The 23812-nt window shown below is 43.1% G+C and overlaps 1 protein-coding gene and 1 long non-coding RNA gene across 3 annotated transcripts in view; one reads left to right on the forward strand and one right to left on the reverse strand.

Annotated features, from left to right (window-relative positions):
* Positions 1 to 21922, reverse strand: part of GHITM (growth hormone inducible transmembrane protein) — a 71621-nt gene extending 49699 nt beyond the window's left edge. Inside the window, exons 1-4 of the mRNA XM_056530931.1 lie at positions 21678 to 21922; positions 15178 to 15344; positions 9693 to 9795; positions 6178 to 6289 (exon numbers count right to left, since the gene is read on the reverse strand). Coding sequence (XP_056386906.1) covers positions 6178 to 6289; positions 9693 to 9795; positions 15178 to 15306 — 344 coding nt within the window. The 5' untranslated portion in view covers positions 15307 to 15344; positions 21678 to 21922. The remainder of the gene's footprint in view (positions 1 to 6177; positions 6290 to 9692; positions 9796 to 15177; positions 15345 to 21677) is intronic.
* Positions 1 to 23812, forward strand: part of LOC130282569 (uncharacterized) — a 148231-nt gene that overhangs the window by 75899 nt on the left and 48520 nt on the right. The gene's annotated exons all lie outside the window — the stretch shown is intronic.

Raw genomic sequence — 23812 nt, forward strand, 5'->3', positions numbered from 1 at the left:
GTCCGCATTTCAGGCTTAAAGCCACATGAAGGGACGATGGCTACCAGGTAGCTTGTGGTAAAGGCAGCACAGTGGCTGCACATGGAAGCAGAACACAGAAAAATCTCCAGCTGCAGAGCATCAGAGAGCTAGATTAAATAAATCCTCCGGAGGGATCTTGAAGACTACCCTGGCGGAGTTGGAAGACCATACTAAAAGGGACACCCAGGCAGAAGCAAAAGCAGGAAGAACCTGCTGCCTCAAGGGCAGAGATTGCCAAAATATCCTTCATGTCCGCTGGACAACGGCCAACGGCCAGGTAAGCGCCTTAGGGAGGTGGGAGACCGGCGGACCCACAGTTGGAGAGGAGGTCCACCGAGCAATGAGGTCCTTGGTGAAGTAATACCGCGCTTGAACCTTCTTCGTTTCCTGAAACTTCTTGTCAGGGTGACTTCAGGCGGATACCCGCAGGGAGTAAAATTCAGCGTGAGAGCTGAAAGTCTTGAGTGCCAGTCGGGCACAAAGAAAGGAGACTTCTGGAGCCACGTCCGGAGTTCCTGGGTCCTTTAGATGGAAGGTGTCTCTTATGGCCGCAACCACTGAGTACACCACATCAGGCACATCCGTGCGGTCCTATGAGTAGGAGGCCGAATCAGAAACCTCATCCACAACTTCTCCAGATGAATGGGAACAAGGAGAGGCAGCCCTGGAAGAGGTCGGACACGATGAAAGGAAACTTCTGGACCACATCCAAAGTTCCTGGGTCCTTTAGCTGAAAGGTGTCTCTTATGGCCGCAACCAATGAGTACACCACATTAGGCACATCCGTGCGGTCCTCTGAGTCGGAGGCCGAATCAGAAACTTCTTCCACAAGTTCTCCAGGTGAATGAGAATGTGTGAGGCGGCCCTGGAAGAGAGAGTGAGAGAGAGACGGACCTGGTACGCGGGTCCGGAGAGCCAGAGCGGCAACCCTGGGAGCATTCTCTAGAGGAGCGACGCCTGCTACAGGTCGGAGTAACGGGGCGATGCCTGCGAGGGGAGCACCCGTGCCTGCCAGAAGGCTCGGGGGATGAGTCAGATGACACACCCCTATGATGCTGCGAGAGCGTCAGAATAGGGGGAGAGCGGGACCCACCGGAGGGCCTCTCCAAGGCAGTCCCACATAACGGGAGACCTGAGCCAAGTCGGATATAGACTGGGAGAGGGAGGGAACCCAGGCTGGAGGGGCGGCCGAACCCACCGGGTCTGGAAGAACAACCGGGGTAGAGTAGCAGGGGGGTCTGGGGGGGGGGGGGGGGGGGAAGCAGTGGAGCAGGCAGAACAAGTAAGTGGTTCAGCAGAACATGACAGTTTAGAGTTACAGTATTAACAGAGTAAAGGAGTGGCTAACACCCCAGTTAACTGTTTAAAGGAAGGCCGTTCTGGGCCTCTCTCACCCAAGACTGTGTTCCATTTTCCTGTGTTGCTGATACAGTCTGTGTATCTTACTGTTTCACATGCCTTGAGATCCCCATAGACCAAAATGGACCTATTTTAAAAATGAAACCACAGCACTGTAACACTCTGTCCCACCCTGGGACTCGAACCCGTGGTGGTCTCCAGGCTGTCAGAGAGGAGAAATGCCGGCCAATAGCAAGGGAGGGGCGTGTTAGGAGCAGGGGGCACCGCTGATTGACCCCTGCCACCATAATTGCTGATTGGTGGACAGTTCGCGCCCTGAGAAGCCGAAGTATTAACAAGAAGTCCCGTAATGGCGCCCGCCCCTTGCCCCGAGCGCACATGCGAATGCATGTGCGCTCGCGGGGAATTGAGTGGACTAGACGCCACCGGCAGCAGCCGCTGCTGAAAGTGAAAGTAAGCCGGCGCTCATAGCGCCCGCATAGAGAATGTTGCGGCTGTCAGCCACTTCAATGTAAAAACACACACAAAGTTGTGCCCCATACAAACTGCCACTGCTCACCCCAGTAATAAAGGACCCCCTGACCAGGCCAGCCCCATTAGACCCATGAGAAAGGTGGGCCAAAAACTGAGGGTCTCAAGATGTTGCAAATCTGCACCTAAGGAGAAAGGGAAATATACTCACCTCAGTCAGAAGAACTTACCTCATGAAGTCTTCCTATGAAGTCTTCAGCCAGCTTTTATCACCTGCATCATGCCGGGCTACCATGTGCGAGCGAGGCGAGAAGGGAGATAAGGTGACCCGGACCCATGAGGTACAAACCCAGGCGCTGACCGTTGGCGAGAGGGGGTGAACAGCGCATATACGCAATGTCTGTGCCCCCTTACTCGCAATGGGGAAACCGTGAGCCGCAGTTCCTGAGTCCCCACCTGAAAACAGGAAAGAAAAGGGAATTAAAAAAATCTAACACATCCCTAGGAAAATAATAAACCATAAGACCTGGTCTGGAGAGAACTCCAGACCATGTCCACCTCCTTAGACACTAAGCTTAAAACTGATTACCTCAGGGCCTGCAAGCGGGTATATCCTGCTGGGAGGAGCCGACTTCTTTGTTGCCATAGTGTCATACCTCCTAGAGACAGCAGCATACACCCACAGTCTGTGTTCCCCAATGGAGCAGATAGAGAAAACTAATTAAAATACTAAAAGTCAGTGTTTCCCAACCAGGGGGCCTCCAGTTGTTGCAAAACTACAGCTCTTGGGCATGCCCGGACCGGCAAAGGCTGTCCGGGCATGCTGGAGTAGTAGTTTCACAACAGCTGGAGGCACCCTGCTAGAAAAACACTGAGCTAAGGGCGCTTCTGCTCACCTAGTCCCGGTCCCTGCAGATTCGTCTCCATGCGCTCCGGAGTTTCCTCTCTTAGTACAGGCAGTAGGACCTTTCCCTTTTCAGACAATCACTGGCCACAGTGGTGTCACGTGTCAAGCCAGTGATTGGCTGATGGGGAAAGGTCTTGTACTCTACACTAGGTTTCCCAGGTACCGCATAAGATATGAAATCCGCCCTGAAAACCCAGTGTATTGCTGCAGTACAAGAATACAAAAAGAATGTGACAAGGGGGAGGAGAATGTGACAAAAGGGAGGAGGGGAGGAGGAGGGCATAAAATGGGTAGGTAAATGTGACATGAAATGGAGGGGGATTTCACCATTTTTATTTTTTATTATTATATCGCATCACTTATCGAAGTCACAAATTTTCCCCATATCGTGCAGCCCTTATTTATAATATGTAGACCCCTCAAATCCACTTAAAAATGTAACTGGTCCCCGAAAAATTCTGATTTAGAAAATTGTGAAAAATTGGAAAATTGCTGCTGAACTTTGAAGCCTTCTGTTGCCTTCCAAAAGTAAAAACATGTCAACTTTATGATGCAAATATAAAGAATATATAATTTATTTGGAATATCCATTTTCCTTACAAGCAGAGAGTTTCAAAGTTATGAAAATTTTCAAAATTTTTTTATTTTTCTAAAATTTTGGGATTTTTCACCAAGAAAGGATGCAAGTAACGAAGAAAATTTACAACTGTGTTAAAGTAGAATATGTCACGAAAAAAGAGTCTCGGAATCAGAATCATTGGTAAAAGCATCCCAGAGTTATTAATGCTTAAAGTGACAGTGGTCAGAATTGCAAAAAAATAAAAAAAAAGGGCTCAGTCCTTAAAGGGGTACTCCGCCCCTGGCATCTTATCCCCCTATCCAAAGGATAGGGGATAAGATGTTAGATCGCTGCGGTCCAGCTGCTGGAGACCCTGGGGATCGCCGCTGCGGCACCCCGCCATCATTACTGCACAGAGCGAGTTCGCTCTGTGCGTAATGACGGGCGATACAGGGGCCGGAGCAGCGTGACGTCACGGCTCCGCCCCTCATGACATCACGGCCCGTCCCATTAATGCAAGTCTATGGCAGGGGGCGTGACGACCGCCACGCCCCCTTCCCATAGACTTGTATTGACGGGGCGGAGCCGTGACGTAACGATGCTCCGGCCCCTGTATTACCCGTCATTATGTGCAGAGCGATCTCGCTCTGCGCAGTAATGATAGGGGGGTGCTGCAGCAGCGATCCCCGGGGTCCCCGGCAGCAGGACCCCGGCGATCTGACATCTTATCCCCTATGCTTTGGATAGGGGATAAGATGTCTAGGGGCGGAGTACCCCTTTAAGGGGTTAATAAAGATTGTTACTTTTTTTTTTTTAGATATTGGGTTTGCTCTATATAGTGTATTTTTTACTTGTTGTTGGATAATTACATAAAGGAACAATATATTAAAAGTTGAGTTTGGAGACAAGCCAAAATGGGCTTGGTCCTTAAGGGGGTTAACATTTCTGACCCCTTTAACTTTTATAATTTTCCCTGCATGGGGCTATAGGAGGGCTCATTTTTTGCGCTATGATCTGTAGTTTTTATTGGTACCATTTTTTGTTGTGATGGGACTTTCTGATTGCTTTTTATTCATGTTTGCATGACATATGGAGTCACCAAAAATATACAATTCTGTAACCCATTGACCGGGCGGTTTAACTTAAGTTAAATTCTAATATTTCAGACATTTCTGCACCATTTTGGCAACACCATATGTTAATTTATGTATACATTATTTTATTTTAAAAAAAAAATAAAAAAATAAAAAAAAAAATTGTAAAAGGGCTGTGATTCAAACATTTAAGAAAGGGGTTAATTCACTTTTTTTTTTTACTTTCCTTTAACCCCATGAAATAATTTAATTGCATACACTGATCAATACTATGTCATCGCACAGCATTGATCAGTCTCATCGACTGGAGCCTTGGAGCGGCAATTGAACATCAGAAAGCCAGGCAAGAAACCTCTCAGTCCTCAGCTGATTGGGAAACCGCAATTCCATTGCGCTGGTACCGATCAGCCCCCACTGAGCAACCGGCAACGCCATTTCCCGCATTTAGTGCGGCGTCTAAAGGGTTAATGCCACACTTTTACTACGGCGTCTAAAGGGTTAATCCCGAACTGCGATGTCCAGCATTAGCCGTAAGTCCTGGTTGCTGAGCAATTTTTTGTCCTCATGTAAAATGGTAAGACCTACAATCCAGCATTGAAATTACTCCACTCTGCATTTTATATTACAGATAATTAAAAAAAAAATTCCCTGAAAAAATATTTATTTTTTTAAAATAAAAAAAATAATAATTAAAAAATAAATAAACACACGAAAAGAAAACACAAAGACAGGAATAGAATAACAAATTTAAAGGAAATTTTACATCTTTAGGCAGGGCTAAGGGAACACGCATTAAAAACCCTGGACTCTGATTTGCAGTATACAGTTGATTTTTAACTACACACATGGTCAAACTGCTGTGGATTTTCTGCACTGACAAATGTGCACCTATTCATACAAATTTTGGTGTAGCTTAGCTGCTGAATTCAAGATACCTTGCTCCTAAAGCTAAGTTCACACTACGGAATGTCCACACAGAGAAACTCTATGTGGATATTCTGCAGACACCAGCATAACGTGCCGGCACTAGGACCGCACAGGAATGTGCCATCTCAGACTGCTATGCATTCCATGCGGACACACAAAACATAAATAAATAAAATAAAATTCCGTGCGGGAAACATCTGCCATGGAAATTCCGCCGCATGCACAGCGCAACAGAATCCCCTTGAATCTCCATGCAAAGTTCTGATGCAGAATCTGACACGGAAATTCCGATGCGTGAACATGGCCTAACAGTAGTGCATGCATTACACCTAACAGTAGTAAGTGTACAATTGATTGAGCAGCAATGCACACAGTACTGTATGTATTGACACTCTGTAATCAAGGACAGGTATAGACGGGGGATAAACGGCACTGCAAGATCAGTACTTTTTAAAAAGTATTTAATATCCAAAATTAAAAGGTTTTGCTGCAGATCCACAGATAAATTTGCAACACCTCTACTTTGGCAGAATAATTCATAACAATCATAATTTAGGAATTATGGTCACAAGAAAAATATCAAAGAATTTACAGCAAGTTTGACTTTCCTAGTAAAGTCAATAGAGACTATCTGCAGATTTTTTTTTTTTATGGAGCTAATGGCAAAAAAGTAAAAGAAGTCTTAACCACTTTGCTGGTGCTGGAAATCCTGGGGATTTTCTGAACAGAAATTCCATGCAGAAAAATAGCCATGTATGGCCATAGCCTGAAAAAGGATTTTGAAACACAACATCCCATATCTACTGTGTCTAAAGGAACACCTGAATAACTTTACTCACACAGCCTTCTCAATGGCACCGATTTCATTTGACATTCCTAATCCATAATAGCACAAAGCTCCAAGACCAACCACAGCACTTCCAGCAACAATCAGTCTTCCTGTTGCATCAACTAAAGAAGGAAAAAAAAAAAAAATTATAAAAAAAAATACAAATACTTAAATGGTCAGTCATTTACAATTAAACCCCCCCCCCCCCCCCAAAAAAAAAAAAAATAAATAAAAAATAAATAAATAAACTTGATGTGGAAGAGACATGTGAAAAGTTTTGCTTTGTCTGTGTAGGAGTGTTCAGCCCCTGGCAGATCGCTAGAATGAATCGGTAAGAGAGCGCACTAACCAGAAAAACCTCAATATAAATTTATGGGACTGTTTCAAATAGCACACACTTCCCTCCTGCCACTCATTCTAGTCATTGTTTGGGGGTCTGAACACTCAGGCCCTAACCAATCAAGACTTTTAACTTGTCTCTAGGACAGGTACTCTATAAAGGCTCTTTTACACAAGCAGATTACTGGGAGACTGAGGGTTCGTAAGAACATTCGTTCCTGAGTAAAAGGGACAGCAATCATCTAATGAATAAGAAAACGCTGCATGGATGGTTGAGCTATCTAACACCTTAAGGACCAAGGGCGTACTTGTACGCCCTGGTCCCATTATCGTTGCTTGAAGCGTGCTCACAAGCTTATGCTTCAAACCTGGTGGGTCCAGCTATCAGCAGCCAGGTCCCACGGCTAATGCCGGGCATCACTGATCAGGCCAATGCCCAGCAACCCCTTGCATGCCATGATCAAAGTTGAACGCTGCGCCTAAAATGCAGGATTAACAATCCCGGAAGCTCAGTGTGGCCAATCGGGACCATCGCGGTAAAATCGTGAATAAAAGTGAATTAACCCCTTCCTAATAAAAGTTTGAATCCCAGCCCCTTTTCCCCATTTTTTAAATAAAAATTTAAATAATCACATTTGGTACCGCCACATGCCTAAATGTCCGAATTATATAAAATATAAGGTTAGTTAAACCGCACAGTCGATGGCGTACATGGGAAAAAAAAAAAAAAAAAGTACAAAAAAACCATAAAATAATAAAAAAGCAATCAAAAAGTCCCATCAAAATAAAAAATGATACTGATAAAAACTACACATCACCACGAAATGCAGAAAAATAAAAGTAAAAAGATGACAATTTTAACCCCTTAAGGACCAATACAAATAAACCTGTACGCCCCTGAAAGACCAGGCCTGTTTTTTCAAATCGGGAATGTCTGTCTTTATTAGAGAATAACTCTGGTAACGTTTCGCCAATCACGATAATTCTGACAGTTTTTTTGTCACAAGTTGTCCTTCATGTACATAGTAAAAGTAAGCCGATATCATTTGTAGTTTTTTTTTTTTTACAATGCAAAAAATCATGACATTTTTACAAAAAATTAAGATTTTTTGCTATTTTAACACTAATAGGTTGCATATATTTATACTTACTGACCAAATAGTTTATGAAACTTATACTTTCAGATGTCTACTTTATTCTGACGTCATTTTTTTGTTTTTAATTAACATTTTAAATTAGAAGCCTAACAATTTAACTTGAAATTTTGAAAATTTTAAAAGTACATCTTTTTTTGTGTGCTATGCAAGGTTTGCAGAAATTAAAAGGTAGTAGAACATAGGAACACCCCTCCCCCAAATGACCCCATTTAAAAAACTAGACCCCTCAAGGTATTCGCTAGGAGGTACAGTGAATATTTTAACACCATAGTTTTTTGGCAGGAATTATTACAAAGTCAGTGTTAAAAATTCGAAATTTGCAATTTTTCACAAATGCATCATTTGGGGGGCATATTTTTTGTACATCACTTCTGATATTGAAAGAAATGTACCCTATATTTTATTTAGCTGCTTGTCCCATGTTCGGAAATACCCCCGCTTTGGCCATATATGGTTCCTTGGCCGCGTGGTAGGACTCAGAAGGAGAGGAGCGCCATTTGGCTTTCAGGGCAGAACAGTACCCCCACCCCCACAAGTGACCCCATTTATATACCGCACCCCTACAAGTTATTGGCTGGACCAGGGACCTCTCTGATTGGTCCTTGGTCGGCTAGCAGTAGAATGCGTCTGTGATAGTTAAGGCTCCTGATGGATATATCCGCCATGTTGTGGGAATAAGCACCCGCTCATGGCGAACATATCCATCACTGCTGTGGCTGGGTAGCTCAGGGTGTCCGCTCATGACTGCCGGTGGGAAATCCGCCGCTATGAGTGGACACACAAAGCTACCCAGTCGCAGCAGGGAGCTCATTACTGTGACTGCTGCATAATGTGTAGGATCACATGGTGGACATCCGCAGCATATTACATGCTGCGGATGTCTGCCAATGCGATCCTACACATTATGCATTTTTTTTAAATTAGATTCATTTAATAAATGCGGGGTGCTGCAGGAGAGACAGAGGGAGCCCCCTCCCTCTGTCAGAACTCCTTACAGCGCGCGGTCATTTCTGACCGCGGCTGTAAGGGTTAAACTGTCGGGAGTGAAGTGAACTTCACTCCCGGCAGTGCGGCAGGTCCCGGCCAGCCGCGGCCACACACAGCACCCCGCGATCGCGATGCGGGGTGCTGCAGGAGTGACAGAGGGAGCTCCCTCCCTCTGTCATAACACTTACAGCCCGCGGTCACTTCCGACCGTGGCTGTAAGGGTTAAAACTGCCGGGACCGAAGTTTACTTCGGTCCTGGCAGTGCAGCAGGGTCCCGGCTGTGTGATACAGCAGAGTCCCTGCCGCGATCTCGTGGGTGCACTTGGCAGCACCCACGAGAATAATGGAGTATAGACATCCAGGTGCGGGAACGGCCGCCAACCTGGACGTCTATACTCGGTGGTCGTTATCGGGTTAAGCATACTAATTTTGGTGCAGGTAGTTATCATTTTTAGTAGTAAAATAAAATCTACATAAATTGGGCATCCTTATACCCGTAGGGATCTACAGAATAAAGATAAGGTGTAATTTTTACTGAAAAGTGCACTGCGTAGAAACAGAAGCCCCCAAAAGTTACAAAATGTTGTTTGTTTATTTTACCCAACAAATATATTTTTTTTTTTCCTGCTGACTTTGGTATAAGATAAGTCCTGTCATTACAAAATACAATTGGTAGTCTGTAGGTGCAAAATTGAAAGAGTTATGATTTTTAGAAGGGGCAAAAACTTAAGGTTAAAGATGCTGTAAATGGAGGCTAGTATCATCAGCCTGTATATGTAAAAGAACCCCAAGTTTAAACGCGCATTGTCACTTTATAAAATTTGACATGTCTGTTGGGGTCCGACTGTCCAAAGGATCAGTTGATTGCCAATCCAAGAACAGAAATATACAGACAGAACAAGAGTAGAAATAATGTAAACCGGATGATGCACAGACCCAAAAACATTTTTAAAATGACAGGGACAATTTAAAACAAAAAACAAACAATCCCTTTAAAATTATCAAGAAATTGTAAAAATCCCAGTCAATCGGTGAAACTTACAACGTGCTGCTGTTCCCATTGATGGTTTGGATGCAGCTTCTTTGATCTCTTCACGTGCACTCTTTGCATGGCGCATACCAAATCTAGTTTTAGTGGCATAACCCTGTTTTAGTAAAATACTCAGTATGAGAAGTCACAAGAAGTAGGTAACATACATTTGATAACATCAGCTCACATTTTTAATATAAATGAATACAACTAGGAAATATAAAACATAATACAAGATTAAAGGGGTACTCCAATGAAAAACTTTTATTTTTTTTATGAACTGGTGCCAGATAGTTAAACAGATTTGTAAATTACTATTATAAAATCTTAATTCTTTCAGTACTTATTAGCAGATGTATATTACAGAGGAAATTATTTTCTTCTTGAATTTCTTCTGTCTGTCCACAGTGCTCTCTGCTGACACCTCTGTCCGTGTCAGGAACTGTCCAGAGTAGCATATGTTTGCTATGGGTATTTTCTCCTGCTCTGGACAGTTCCTGAAACAGGCATCAGGTGTCAGCAGATAGCCCTGTGGACAATACAAAAAAAAAATAAAAAAAATAATTAAGATTTTCCTCTGCAGCATACAGCTGCTAAAAAAGTACTGAAAAGGATTACGATTTCTTATTAGAAGTAATTTACAAATCTGTTTAACTTTCTGGCACCAGTTCATTTAAAAAAAAAAAAAAAAAAAAACGTTTTCCAACGGAGTACCTTTTTAAAAACGGGGAATAAAAAAAATGGTACAAGTCACTGTAGTGTTTGCTTCAACAGAAGTACGACCCAGACAACAGTCGCATTAAAACAGGAAAAATGTTAAAGGGGTTCTCCGGTGCTTACACATCTTATCCCCTATCCAAAGGATATGGGAAGATGCCTGATCGCAGGAGTCCCGCCGCTGGAGACGCCCATGATCTTGCACGCGGCACCCTGTTTGTAATCAGTCCCCGGAGCGTGTTCACTCCACGTCTGATTACGGGCGACCACCGGGCCAGCGGCGTGTGACATCACGCCTCCATGTGACGTCACGCTCCACCCCTCAATGCAAGCCTTGAGGCTTGCATTGAGGGGCGGAGCGTGACGTCACACGCCGCCGGCCCGGTGGTCGCCCGTAATCAGACCAGGAGCGAACACGCTAATCCTTTGGATAGGGGATAAGATGTGTAAGCACCGGAGAACCCCTTTAAGCGCACATTTTTTTTTTTTATAAAAGAAACATTCTGTGCAAAATAGGCTATAAGAGAATTATGTAGGGGTTTTTGTGCATGCCTGTTTTAGTTGCCATACTGATTCTAGCTCACAACCAAAATTATTTTCTCATGCTGCCTACATGCTCATGGTTTCTTTGGCTTTGCAGAGAGAGGGTGGTGTGTAATGACCTAATGGGACAGACCAACCAAAATCGTCAAAAAATTCAATGTGTGCACACAGTCTCAGGTGAGGTGTATAACTACTATATAGCAACAGTAGTATTATACAGAGAGAGAGGAGGTGAGGGTTCTGGGAGCTGACAGAACTTGAAAGGTGATGATTAGAGATGAGCGAACTTACAGGAAATTTGATTTCTCATGAACTTCTCGGCTCGGCAGTTGATGACTTATCCTGTATAAATTAGTTTAGCTTTCAGGTGCTCCCGTGGGCTGAAAAAGGTGGATACAGTCCTAGGGGACTCTTTCCTAGGACTGTATCCACCTTTTCCAGCCCACTGGAGCACCTGAAAGCTGAACTAAATTAAGCAGGATAAGTCATCAACTGCCAAGCCGAGAAGTTCGTGACGAATCGAATTTACTGTAAGTTCACTATCTCTAGTGATGATATTCAGTAGTTCAGTGACAGCTGACCCAGGACTGACCACTTATCTGACACATTTAACTCTGATTTTCTGTGGGTCAGACTTGTGATAACATGACCCAGTTACAGTAAATGGATCCAGCTGTTCTGGAAAAAACAAATAGCACTGTAGAACTGCTGATGGTAAGTGTGTATGATATGGGCAAAAACGTAACTATTTCTTTAACTGTAGGCATTAATGTCACATGTAAATATAGTTAGCGCATAATTTGAGTTTCTATTAGGGCTGCACGATATAGGGAAAATGTGAGATTTCGATATGTGATAAAAAAAAAAAAAAAAAAGTGACATCCCCCATTTCATGTCCAATCGCCCCCATTTCACACCTACCTACCCATTTTATGCCCACCGCCCATTTCACATCTCCCCCTTTGTCACATCCCCCTTGTCACATTCTTGTACTGCAGCAATACACTAGGTTTCCCGGGTGGTTTTCAAATCTTCTGCGGGAAACCTAGTGTGTTTGCTGCCGAAAAAGACCTTTCCCCCCCCCCCCCCCCCCCCAATCAGCCAATCACTGGCTTGACACGTGACACCAATGCGGCCAGTGATTGGCTGAAAAGGGAAAGGTCCTATTAGTTGAATGGTGAAGAGAGGACACCCTGGACTGCACTGAGTGGGAACGGCATCAGCAGGAACCGGAAGGTGGTGAGCAGGTTTTTTTTCCCCTCCCTGCGCCCTTTTACTTAGCTCAGTGTTTTTTCTATCAGGGTGCCTCCAGTTGTTGTGAAGCTACTACTCCCAGCATGCCCGGACAGCCTTTGCTGGTCCGGGCATGCTGAGAATTGTACAGGGTGGGCCGTTTATATGGCTGCACCTTAATAAAATGGGAATGGTTGGTGATATTACCTTCCTGTTTGTGGCACATTAATATATGTGAGGGGGGATACTTTTCAAGATGGGTGGTGACCATGGCGGCCATTTTGAAGTCGGCCATTTTGAATCAAACTTGTTTTTTTTCAATAGGAAGAGGGTCATGTGACACATCAAACTTATGTGCTTGGTTTTAACGTAACTTTATTCTTTCATGAGCTATTTACAAGTTTCTGACCACTAATAAAATGTGTTCAATGTGCTGCCCATTGTGTTAGATTGAACACCAAAACTACAACTCCCAGCATGTTGCACTCTATAGTTCTACAGTTTAGGTTATGGTCCAACATGCTGGGAGTTGTAGTTTTGGTTCGGGCGTGTTTGTGTGCATCCGTGGGGCTCTTGGTTGGCGGGTGAGTATGAAGGGTGGGATTCTGGGGGTGTAATTTAGTGCGGGTGCCACTAAAAATAAATAAAATTAGATGGCACAACTGCCCTAATGCCCGACGTGACACTCCGCTCCTATACAAAACATTCATGCATACACATATCATACACACACCCGCCACTGCCCCCCCACATCATACATTACATACACACATACACTCACACATCACACATAGACATCATACACACATACACTCACACCATACATATCCACCAGTGTTTCCCAACCAGGGTGCCTCCAGCTGTTGCAAAACTACAACTCCCAGCATGCCCAGGGCTGGAGGCACACTGGTTGGGAAACACTGATATACACCATACATATGCACACATCATACATACACCTGCCGCTGCCCCCCCATCATACATTACATACACATCACACATACACTCACACCCTACATATACAACCACCCTTCCTGCTGCCGCCTGCATTCTCTGTCTCCTCACCTGAGCCGCCATGAGTGGACATCAGAGCTGCAGTCCTGGCCGATGTGAGGTGAGATTTCCGTCCTCTCCTCTCTCCTCCCCTCCCCCTGCTCTGTGTTTTCCCCGTGCAAACAAGCAACCGCCCCGTGGTGGATTAGGTCCTGTCTAGACAGAGCAGGGGAGGGGGAGGGATAGAGCTGTGTGCGGGGGATGGAGCTGTGCACGGAGCTGTCTACATCCTCTCTCTCACCCTGCTGTGTCTTCTGAGCTCCGTCCATCCTCCGGGAGGGGAGATGAGGGGGCTCTGCAGTCAGCTGGAGGCCGCCGCCCCCTCCATACACTCTGAGCGCCGGTGTGAGGTACAGACTGCGCCTCACACCGACATTAAAGAAAGATAAGGGGGAAGGAAGTCTGTCTGTCTGTCCCTGCTAGCCCGATACAGGGCTAAATCTATAAACAATTCACCTGCCCGAAGCCCAAAACTACTTGTCCCGGGCGTCGGGCTATAGGATTTCCACATCCCTGTGTATATGTATACACACATATACATAATATAAATATATATACACACACACACATATATATTTTTTTTTCCCCTACCTCATTATTCCCCCTTTTCCCCTGCTTTTTATATATTTTTTTTTTAGTTACTTGGCTGCGCTCCGGCAGACCAGGTCAAGCGGCGGGTCTTGCGGGCTTAGTGGTCAGTGAGGGATGAGTGACGTCCTCTGCCGGCTTCTTTGCGTGGCATCAGTGACGTCACTTTTCATTTCCTGCAATCGCAGCACTCCGAACTCTGACTCGTGGCGGCTGCATGAAATGAAAAGTGACGTCACTGATGCCGCGCAGAGGAGTCGGGAGAGGACGTCATCTGCTTCATGACCACACAGCCCACAAGACCCGCCTCCTGACCTGGCCTGCCGAAGCGCAACCAGGTAAAAAAAAAAAATAATATAATATAATATTATGAGGGAGGTAAGGAAAATTAAAAGCACAGCGGTGAGGAGCCGCCGCTGGTCACTGATTTAAAGTGGCCGCGGCCGGGCTGCTAATACTTCACAAGCAGAAATCAGAAGATTTATCGGCATATAACACGCAGGCAGGAGTGCGTGTCATACGCCGATAAATACGGGTATTTACATTTGTTTTTACCTGCTCTGGCCGGCCCCGCCATGGGAGCCAACCCGAGCAGATAATCGCATGTTTTCTAGGGGGGCCGTATCGCTATATCGCAAAAAGCAAAAATTGCAATTCGATTACAATTTATATCGTGCAGCACTAGTTTCTATGGTGTATATTACCTGCTCAATAACAGTTGATTTTGACCTAAAAGACCAGTATAATTTGTTCGCCCCTTCACATTTTTTTAAATTAATTATCAATATTTATCATCATCATCAATAAAAGTTTCCAGCTATACCTGTCATCAGGAAGGAGCGGCACAAAACACAGCTCACAAGCTTGACGACAGTTCTAGATGGAGATTGCTGTGACAGAGAATGGAGCTCTAGGCTGCCTAGAGCTACAAAACCAGCCACCTCCATCTTTTCACCGGTTTCATGTTGACACTCCAGGACGGGGAAGAAGCTTATTGCTAGCAGATACTGTGATTATGACATCTTACAAAGAGATCTTGCACTAGCAGGAAAGAGGGAGCACAACTGAAAACAGATAATCTGTCCACTTTTGATAACACTATATTTTGGGATGATCACCAAGAGGGTGTAAAAAAAACTTATAAAGATCACAATGAAAATGCATATTTAACGTCTTAGATTGTGTTCACACAGCAGATTAGTTCATAGGGTCAATGTGAGAGACATGTCATAACTTTTTATCAGTAGGTGTCTAGGTGCCTCTAATTCACTTTAAATTAGAGAGTGGGGACACCGAAGAGAAAAAAAAAAAAAATGTTATAAGTCCCGTGAAGATATCTCTTCTGAATTACAAACTTTCTTACCTGGTTAGGTTGCAGAAACCATTGATTTGTCTTAAGAGTTGTACTTCTTAAAGTTGGTGAGGGCTGAATTAGTGCAGGGCGGACAAGAGTAGGAACAGTCTTAAGGCATGCTAGCCTTATGGCAAACATCTTGTGTCAGTTTTATGTATAGCGTTTTAGTGCAAAACCTGTTAAGACATATTAAAGACTTCATGTAATTTATCATCACCATTTATTACCAATCATTAAAGGGGTATTCCAGGAAAAAAAAACTTCTCTTTATCAACTGGCTCCAGAAAAGGTAAACAAATTTGTAAATTACTTCTATTAAAAAAATCTTAATCTTTTTATAATTATCAGCTGCTGAAGTTGAGTTGTTGTTTTCTGTATGGCAACAGTGCTCTCTGCTGACATCTCTGCTTGCCTCAGGAACTGCATAGAGTAAAAAAAGAGATTTGCTATGGGGATTTTCTTCTAAACTGGGCGGTTCCCGAGACACGTGTCATCAGAGAGCACTTAGACAGAAGAGAACAACTCAACTTCCGAAGCTCATAAGTACTGAAAGGATGAAGACTTTTTTAATAGAAGTAATTTATAAATCTGTTTAACTTTCCGGAGCTAGTTGAGGATATAGATATAGATAATAGATAATAGATATATCTATATCTCTCTCTATATCTATCTCATTTTAGGGATCGACCGATTATCGGTTTGGCCGATAATCACGATTTTGGGCATTATCGGTATCGGCAATTACCTTGCCGATAATGCCCCGCCCCCCGACAATTTTTTTTCTTACTCATTTCTAGCAAAAAAAGAAAATTCTACAAAAAAATTATAAATTAAGTACATGAATTAAACAGTACTTCAGGTAAAAAAAAAAAAAAAAAAAAAAAATGATAATATGCTCTATTTTACACACAATGACAGACATGACCTTAATATTTGAAAATCCAGGACTACCTGAAAGGGAATGGGTCATCAGAAAATTACCTATTGTAAATACACTATTTTGGACTATTTTTATTTTTTAACGTATATGCCATTGACATGCGGTGCTCCATTGCTCCAGCCTGCCATGGCTGACTCAAGCTTTGGAAAACCGGACAGCGAGGAGGCAAGTAAGGGTCCTCTTGCTAAGCAGCCAGGAGTAGTTTATTAACATTTTAGACACCGTAATCAACTTTGATCACAGCGTCTAAAGGGTTAATACCAGGCATCACAAGTGATGTCCAGCATTAGCCACGGGTCCCGCTATGATGCGCGCTTCAAAAGACCAATGTTTTCTAACCAGGGTGCCTTCAGCTGTTGCAAAATAATATCTCCCCCACCCAGAGGTCGCTCCACCCATTGAAGCAGGAAAGGCTTCCCTTGCACAACTGAGTAGTGATGTCAGGTCTCGCCTGCACTGCAACCTGGGAAATCTGAGTAATTTTGTAAGCTGTTAAAAATAAATCTAGAAAAAAATCACAGAAGAATTGCGAGCCCACCTTCACACACAGGTTATGACTCTGTATTAGGAACTACACTAACTTTACAGGCCCTGTAGCATAGTCACATAAAAAATAAAAAAGTTCCTGGAAAGGCCAAAATGGGTTGTGTCCTTAATGGGTTAAAGGGAAACTGCATAACTGAACTTCTCCCCTATTCACAGGTGCCTGGTTCTCCCCCTTTACAGAGCTGTGTTGACCACCACACAAAGCGATGGTAAACACGCCCCCCTTCATGCATCTATATGAGAGAGCCGAAGAAACATGAGCACTGTATCTCTGGCACTCCCATACAGATGTATGGAGGGGGTGTGTTGGCCAATGCTTCGTGTGGTGGTCAACAGTGCCGGGTAGTCAGACCCACACATTCCTTATGTGGATGGGAGATAAGTTAAGTAATAGTGTTCCCCTTTAACCATTTCCTGCAAATGGACATACATGTGTGTCCTCTGCGGACTAGCGATGTAAGATGCGCGCTCAGCAGCTGAGTGTTCAATCGTACCCGGTGGCTATTAGCAACTGGGACCCACGGTTCACTGATCGGGCCAATATCCTTTAGATGCCAAAATCAAAGTTGATGTTGTGTTCAAATGCAGTAAATCCCGTCCCCGGCTAGCTCAGCAGGCTGATCGGGACTGCCACAGAGAAATTGGGGCATCCCGATCAGCTGAGGTCTCTTACCATCCTCCTGGTCGTCCGATTGGTGCTCCAATGATGCAGCCAACCATGGAAGGCTGGAGTAATGGAGTGCCTAAAACAATGATGAATGCTGTTCTATGGAGCAACATTGATCAGTGTATGCAATCTAACGATTATATGTTATAGTCCCCTATGGGGACAAAAAGAAATTAATAAAAAAAAAGTGTAATATATTAATATATATACATATATATATATATATATATATATATATATATATATATATATATATGCACAAATATTTTTGAATATCTCCCCTTTACCCATTTTTCAAATAAAATCATGTTTAAAAAAAATTAAATAAAAACAAACACACACCATAAATGTGTGTGGTATCGCCGTGTGTGTAATTGTCCGAACTATTAAAATGGAATGTTAAAGGATACCTCCAGGATGTAACAACTTATCCCCTATCCCTAGTATAGGAACTAAGTCTTAGATGTTGGGGGGGGTCCGACCGCTGGGGCCCCCAGCGATCTCCCGAACGGTGCCCCGGATCCCTGCATGGAGCAATCATTTTTGACCACAGCACGAAGCTGCGGCCGACACGCCCCCCTCCATACATTTCTATGGCAGAGCTGGAGATTCCCGAAAGCAGTACTCCGACTCGGCCATAAAACTGGCCGCCGCCGCTTCCTGTGGTGGTAAAAAATGCTCTTCCCGTGCAGGTATCTGGGGCGCCGTTCGGGAGATCGTGGCGGGGCCCCAGCGGTATCCTTAGGATAGGGGATAAGTTCTTACATCCCAGAGGTATCCTTTAACCCCTTAAGGACTCAGCCCATTTTGGCCTTAAGGACTCAGACAATTTAATTTTTACGTTTTCATTTTTTCCTCCTCGCCTTCTAAAAATCATAACTCTTTTATATTTTCATCCACAGACTAGTATGAGGGCTTGTTTTTTGCGCGACCAGTTGTCCTTTGTAATGACATCACTCATATCATTAAATGTATGGCGCAACCAAAAAACACTATTTTTGTGGGGAAATTAAAACGAAAAACGCAATTTTGCTAATTTTGGAAGGTTTTGTTTTCACGCCGTACAATTTATGGTATAAATGACATGTGTTCTTTATTCTGAGGGTCAATACGATTAAAATGATACCCATTATTATATACTTTTATATTATTGTTGCGCTTAAAAAAAAAAAATCACAAACTTTTTAACTAAATTAGTACGTTTATAATCCCTTTATTTTGATGACCTCTAACTTTTTTATTTTTCCGTATAAGTGGCGGTATGGGGGCTCATTTTTTGTGCCATGATCTGTACTTTTTTTTGATACCACATTTGCATATAAAAAACTTTTAAAACATTTTTTATAATTTTTTTTAATAAAATGTATTAAAAAAGTAGGAATTTTGGACTTATTTTTTTTCGTTCACGCCGTTCACCGTACGGGATCATTAACATTTTATTTTAATAGTTCGGACATTTACGCACGCGGCGATACCAAATATGTCTATAAAAATGTTTTTTTACGCTTTTTGGGGGTAAAATAGGAAAAAACGGACGTTTTACTTTTTTATTGGGGGGAGGGGATTTTTTTTTTTACATTTTTTTTTACACTTGAATAGTCCCCATAGGGGACTATTCATAGCAATACCATGATTGCTAATACTGATCTGTTCTATGTATAGGACATAGAACAGATCAGTATTATCGGTCATCTCCTGCTCTGGTCTGCTCGATCACAGACCAGAGCAGGAGACGCCGGGAGCCGCACGGAGGAAGGAGAGGGGACCTCCGTGCGGCGTTATGAATGATCGGATCCCCGCAGCAGCGCTGCGGGCGATCCGATCGTTCATTTAAATCGCGAACTGCCGCAGATGCCGGGATCTGTATTGATCCCGGCACCTGAGGGGTTAATGGCGGACGCCCGCGAGATCGCGGGCGTCGGCCATTGGCGGCGGGTCCCTGGCTGCGATCAGCAGTCGGGATCAGCCGCGCATGACACGGGCATCGCTCCGTTGCCCGCGGTTATGCTTAGGACGTAAATGTACGTCCTGGTGCGTTAAGTACCACCTCACCAGGACGTACATTTACGTCCTGCGTCCTTAAGGGGTTAAGGACTCAGGGTTTTTCCGTTTTTGCACTTTCGTTTTTTCCTCCTTACCTTTTAAAAATCATAACCCTTTCAATTTTCCACGTAAAAATCCATATTATGGCTTATTTTTTGCGTCACCAATTTTACTTTGCAGTGACATTAGTCATTTTACCCAAAAATTCACGTTGAAATGAAGAAAAAAAAAAATAATTGTGCGACAAATTCAAAGAAAAAACGTCATTTTGTAACTTTTGGGGGCTTCCGTTTCTACGCAGTGCATATTTAGGTCAAAATGACACCTTATTATTCTGTAGGTCCATACGGTTAAAATGATACCCTACTTATATAGGTTTGATTTTGTCGTACTTCTGGAAAAAATCATAACTACACGCAGGAAAATGTATACGTTTACAAATTTCATCTTCTGACCCATATAACTTATTTTTCCACGTACAGGGCGGTATGTGGGCTCATTTTTTGCGCTGTGATCTGAAGTTTTTATCGGTATGATTGTTGTTTTGATCGGACTTTTTGATCACTTTTTATTAATTTTTTAATGGTATAAAAAGTGACTAAAAATATGGTTTTTTAAACTTTGGAATTTTTTTGCGCGTACGCCATTGACCGTGCGGTTTAATTAATGATATATTTTTATAGTTCGGACATTTACGCACGCGGCAATACCACATATGTTTATTTATTTATTTTTTACACTGTTTTATTTTTTTTAATGGGAAAAGGGGGGTGATTCAAACTTTTATTAGAGAAGGGGTTAAATGACCTTTAACACTTTTCTACTTTTTTTTTTGCAGTGTTACAGGTCCCATAGGGACCTATAACTATGCACACACTGATCTCCTATGCTGATCACTGGCGTGTATTAACACGGCTGTGATCAGTGTTATCGGCGCTTGACTGCTCCTGCCTGGATCTCAGGCACGGAGCAGTCATTCGTCGATCGGACACCGAGGAGGCAGGTAAGGGCCCTCCCGGTGTCCTGTAAGCTGTTCAGGACGCCGCGATTTCACCGCGGCGGTCCCGAACAGCCGGGTCACTTTCACTTCAGAAGCGGCGGTCAGCTTTGAAAAAAAGAAAAAAAAAATTTATATATATATATATATATATATATATATATATATATATATATATATATATATATATCTCTATCTCAAAATCAACCCCTTCCCTAATAAAAGTTTGAAAAATCACTTTAAAAAAAAAAAAGGTGAATAAAAACAAACAAATGTGGTATCGCCGCATGCGAAAATGTCCGAATTATAAAATTATATCATTAAACCACACGGTCAATGGCGTATGCGCCCAAAAAAAATTTCCAAAGTCCAAAATAGCATAATTTTTGGTCACTTTTCATGAAAAAAAAAAAAAAAAAAAAAAAAAAAAATTATGAATAAAAAGCGATCAAAAATTCCGATCAATACAAAAATTGTACTGCTAAAAACTTCAGATCATGGCGCAAAAAAAATGAGCCCTCATACCGCCCCGTACACGGAAAAATAAAGTTATAGGGGTCAGAAGATGACAGTTTTAAAACACACATTTTCCTGCATGTAGCTATGATTTTTTCCAGAAGTACGACAAAATCAAACCTATACATGTAGGGTATTATTTTAATCGTATGGACCTACAGAAGAAAAGGGGTCATTTTTACCGAAAAATGTACTGAGTAGAAACAGAAGCCCCTAAAATTTACAAAATGGTGTTTTGTCTTCAATTTTGTCGCACAATGATTTTTTTTTTTTCTGTTTCGCCGTAGATTGTATGGTGAAATGACTGATGTCATTACAAAGTAGAATTGGTGGCGCAAACAATAAGCAATCATATGGATTTTTTAGGTGCAAAATTTAAAGGGTTATGATTTTTAAAAGGTAAGGAGGAAAAAAACGAAAGTGCAAAAACGGAAAAAACCCTCCATTCCCAAGGGGTAAAATTTTGCCCTACAAATATTTTTTTGTTTCACTGCACAGAGGTAAAAAGTGATGTAATTATAAAGTACAATAGGTGATGCAAAAAACAAGCCCTCATATTGGTCTTCAAATGGAAAAAGAAATGAAATGTTTATTAGAAGGCGAGGAGGGGGGGGGGGGGGGGAGGAAAATGTCTCGGTCCTCAAAGGGTTAAGAGGTAATAGGGATTAAATCAGCTGGAAGGGTAGAATGGTAGGAGCATAAAAATATATAAATATTATAATAATAATAATACTCAGCCCTCAATATACAGGGCTAACACATGAAATTGCTTGCAAAATAAAGTATCGCCCAGAACTTACCTGCTCCAAGACGCTGCAACTTTCTCTTCCCCACACACGCAGCTCCACTCTGATGTAACCCTCAGCAACCTTCCCGAATCTTCCTCACTGCCGAGGACAGCACGCTAAGGACGTTGGGAAATGTAGTTCTTCCCGTTCCAATCACATGAGAGCAGAGCTCTCCAGAAAACTACAACTTCCACAAGCTTGTCAGAGGTGCGTCAGGCTCCGTGTGAGGGCGGGTCCTAATAAATGGGAGTTATGTGAGTTGCTGGTGATGTAACAGGCACGTGATCAGTAGGCGTTCGCTCTCGTTATGTGCGTATGGTCTAGTTATGTATTGTGTTGTTTTCTCACAGTTCACATACATCCGTATTAGCGTTGGGTTATTGGCTCAGCCTAGTATGAAGTAGCAGTATGAACGAGTGCAAGTGCTATTCTGATAGAAATGGCGCTTTTCATTTCTCTAGACCAGTGTCTTCCAACTAGGATGCCTTTAGCTGTTGCAAAACTACAACAACCAGCATGCCCAGACACCCAAAGGCTGTTTGGGCATGCTTGGAGTTGTAGTTTTGCAACAGAATGGGTTACAGCATCTTCCTCCTTGAATCTGCTGTGCTGTGCTGAGTCTTTTCACCTAATCACTGCAGGCTGCTCTGCACCCTCTCTATATTTATGCTGCAGTGTGCTAGGAGAGGAGTGCTAGTCCTGCAATTACCCACTGGATTTTGTCCCAGCTTTGGACAAAGATGATGCTGTAGCCAGACTGGATACTGCTTTGGATGGTATAGGGGCGCCTATTGGTCTTTTTTATTTTTTTATAAGCCATGGTTTCTTTAAAAACAAATCAATTTTTCTTATGAAGCATTAGAAAGGTTAAGCCCTTCCCACTGTAGGAGGTATGCATTTGTCCTATCTGCAGGTACATTCCCGCGATAGAACGTATGCATATGTACAACCGATTTCCTGCTCTGCGCGACATGCAATCCCAGCTTGGTCCCTTTAAAGACCCGGATTGCGGCATCAATATGATTGACAGAGGGAGGAAGGCCCCCTTGTCCCCCATCAGTGACCCCGGGATACCATCACAGGGTCCTGATGGTTGCCATGGCAACAGGAGGCTAGCTGCTGGCCTTCTGGCTGGCAAGTACGGAAGCCTGTGAGGTCCAGCCATAGGCTGGATCTCACAACATGAGTATCAGTGTAAGGGTGAATTCACACTAAGGTTTCTTTATACGGTCAACGGATCCGCCTGGGAATTGTCAAAACCAGGCGCTCCTGTATCCCAGCTGGACCCGGTCCGCATCTCATTCATTTTAATGAGCTGACCGGACTGAGATAGTGCCCTGCATTCGGTTTTGTGGCCAAACTGAAAACCTTGGTAGGGTATGGTCACCAAAAAAAGTCTGGCCACAAAACTGGAAATGGGGCAAAAATGAGCCATTCAAATGAATGAGATGAGGTCCGGGTCTGGGAACGCCCGGTTTTGACATCGCCCAGCTGGATCAGGTCACCTTATGAAAAAAATGTGGTGTGAATGCACCCTGATACTGAAAGTTATGCTTTGCTGCAGTACATATGTATAACAGATAAAAAAATATATAAAATAAAGTGTAAACAAAATAAAAAATGCCCCATTCCCAATAAAGCGCTGTATTATCACAAAAAAACAACATAATAAGTATTGCCACGTTCGTAATGACCTGTACAATAAATATGATAACATTTTTTATCCTGCACAGTGAACACCATTAAAAAAAAAAGCAAGAGTTGCTCATTTTTATCAAAAACATATGTACTACAACATATAAAAAAAATGTTGATGACAGTGCCCAGTTGATCGCCGGCCGCCGCGATGTTCTGCCTCGGCCCATAATAGGCTGAGCGCCATGTGATGCTTCGTTACACCCGGAAGTATGAAGGAGATGGACCGGAGGACCGATCAGCTGTAGTGGCGCTCCGCGGGAACCCAGGGAGGTGAGTGATGGTTAATTTTCATTTATTTTGCAGCCCGGGCAGGATGGAGCAGGAATACTCTGCACTACAGTACTCCTTTAATCGGAGAATTTACACAACTGGATACAGCCCTCTAAGTATGCATATACTACAAAATGTACTATTAAGTAAAAATAAATAAATAAAAAACTGATATGGCT

This window comes from Hyla sarda, chromosome 7, assembly GCF_029499605.1.
Source record: "Hyla sarda isolate aHylSar1 chromosome 7, aHylSar1.hap1, whole genome shotgun sequence".
NCBI classification, from domain to species: Eukaryota; Metazoa; Chordata; class Amphibia; order Anura; family Hylidae; genus Hyla; species Hyla sarda.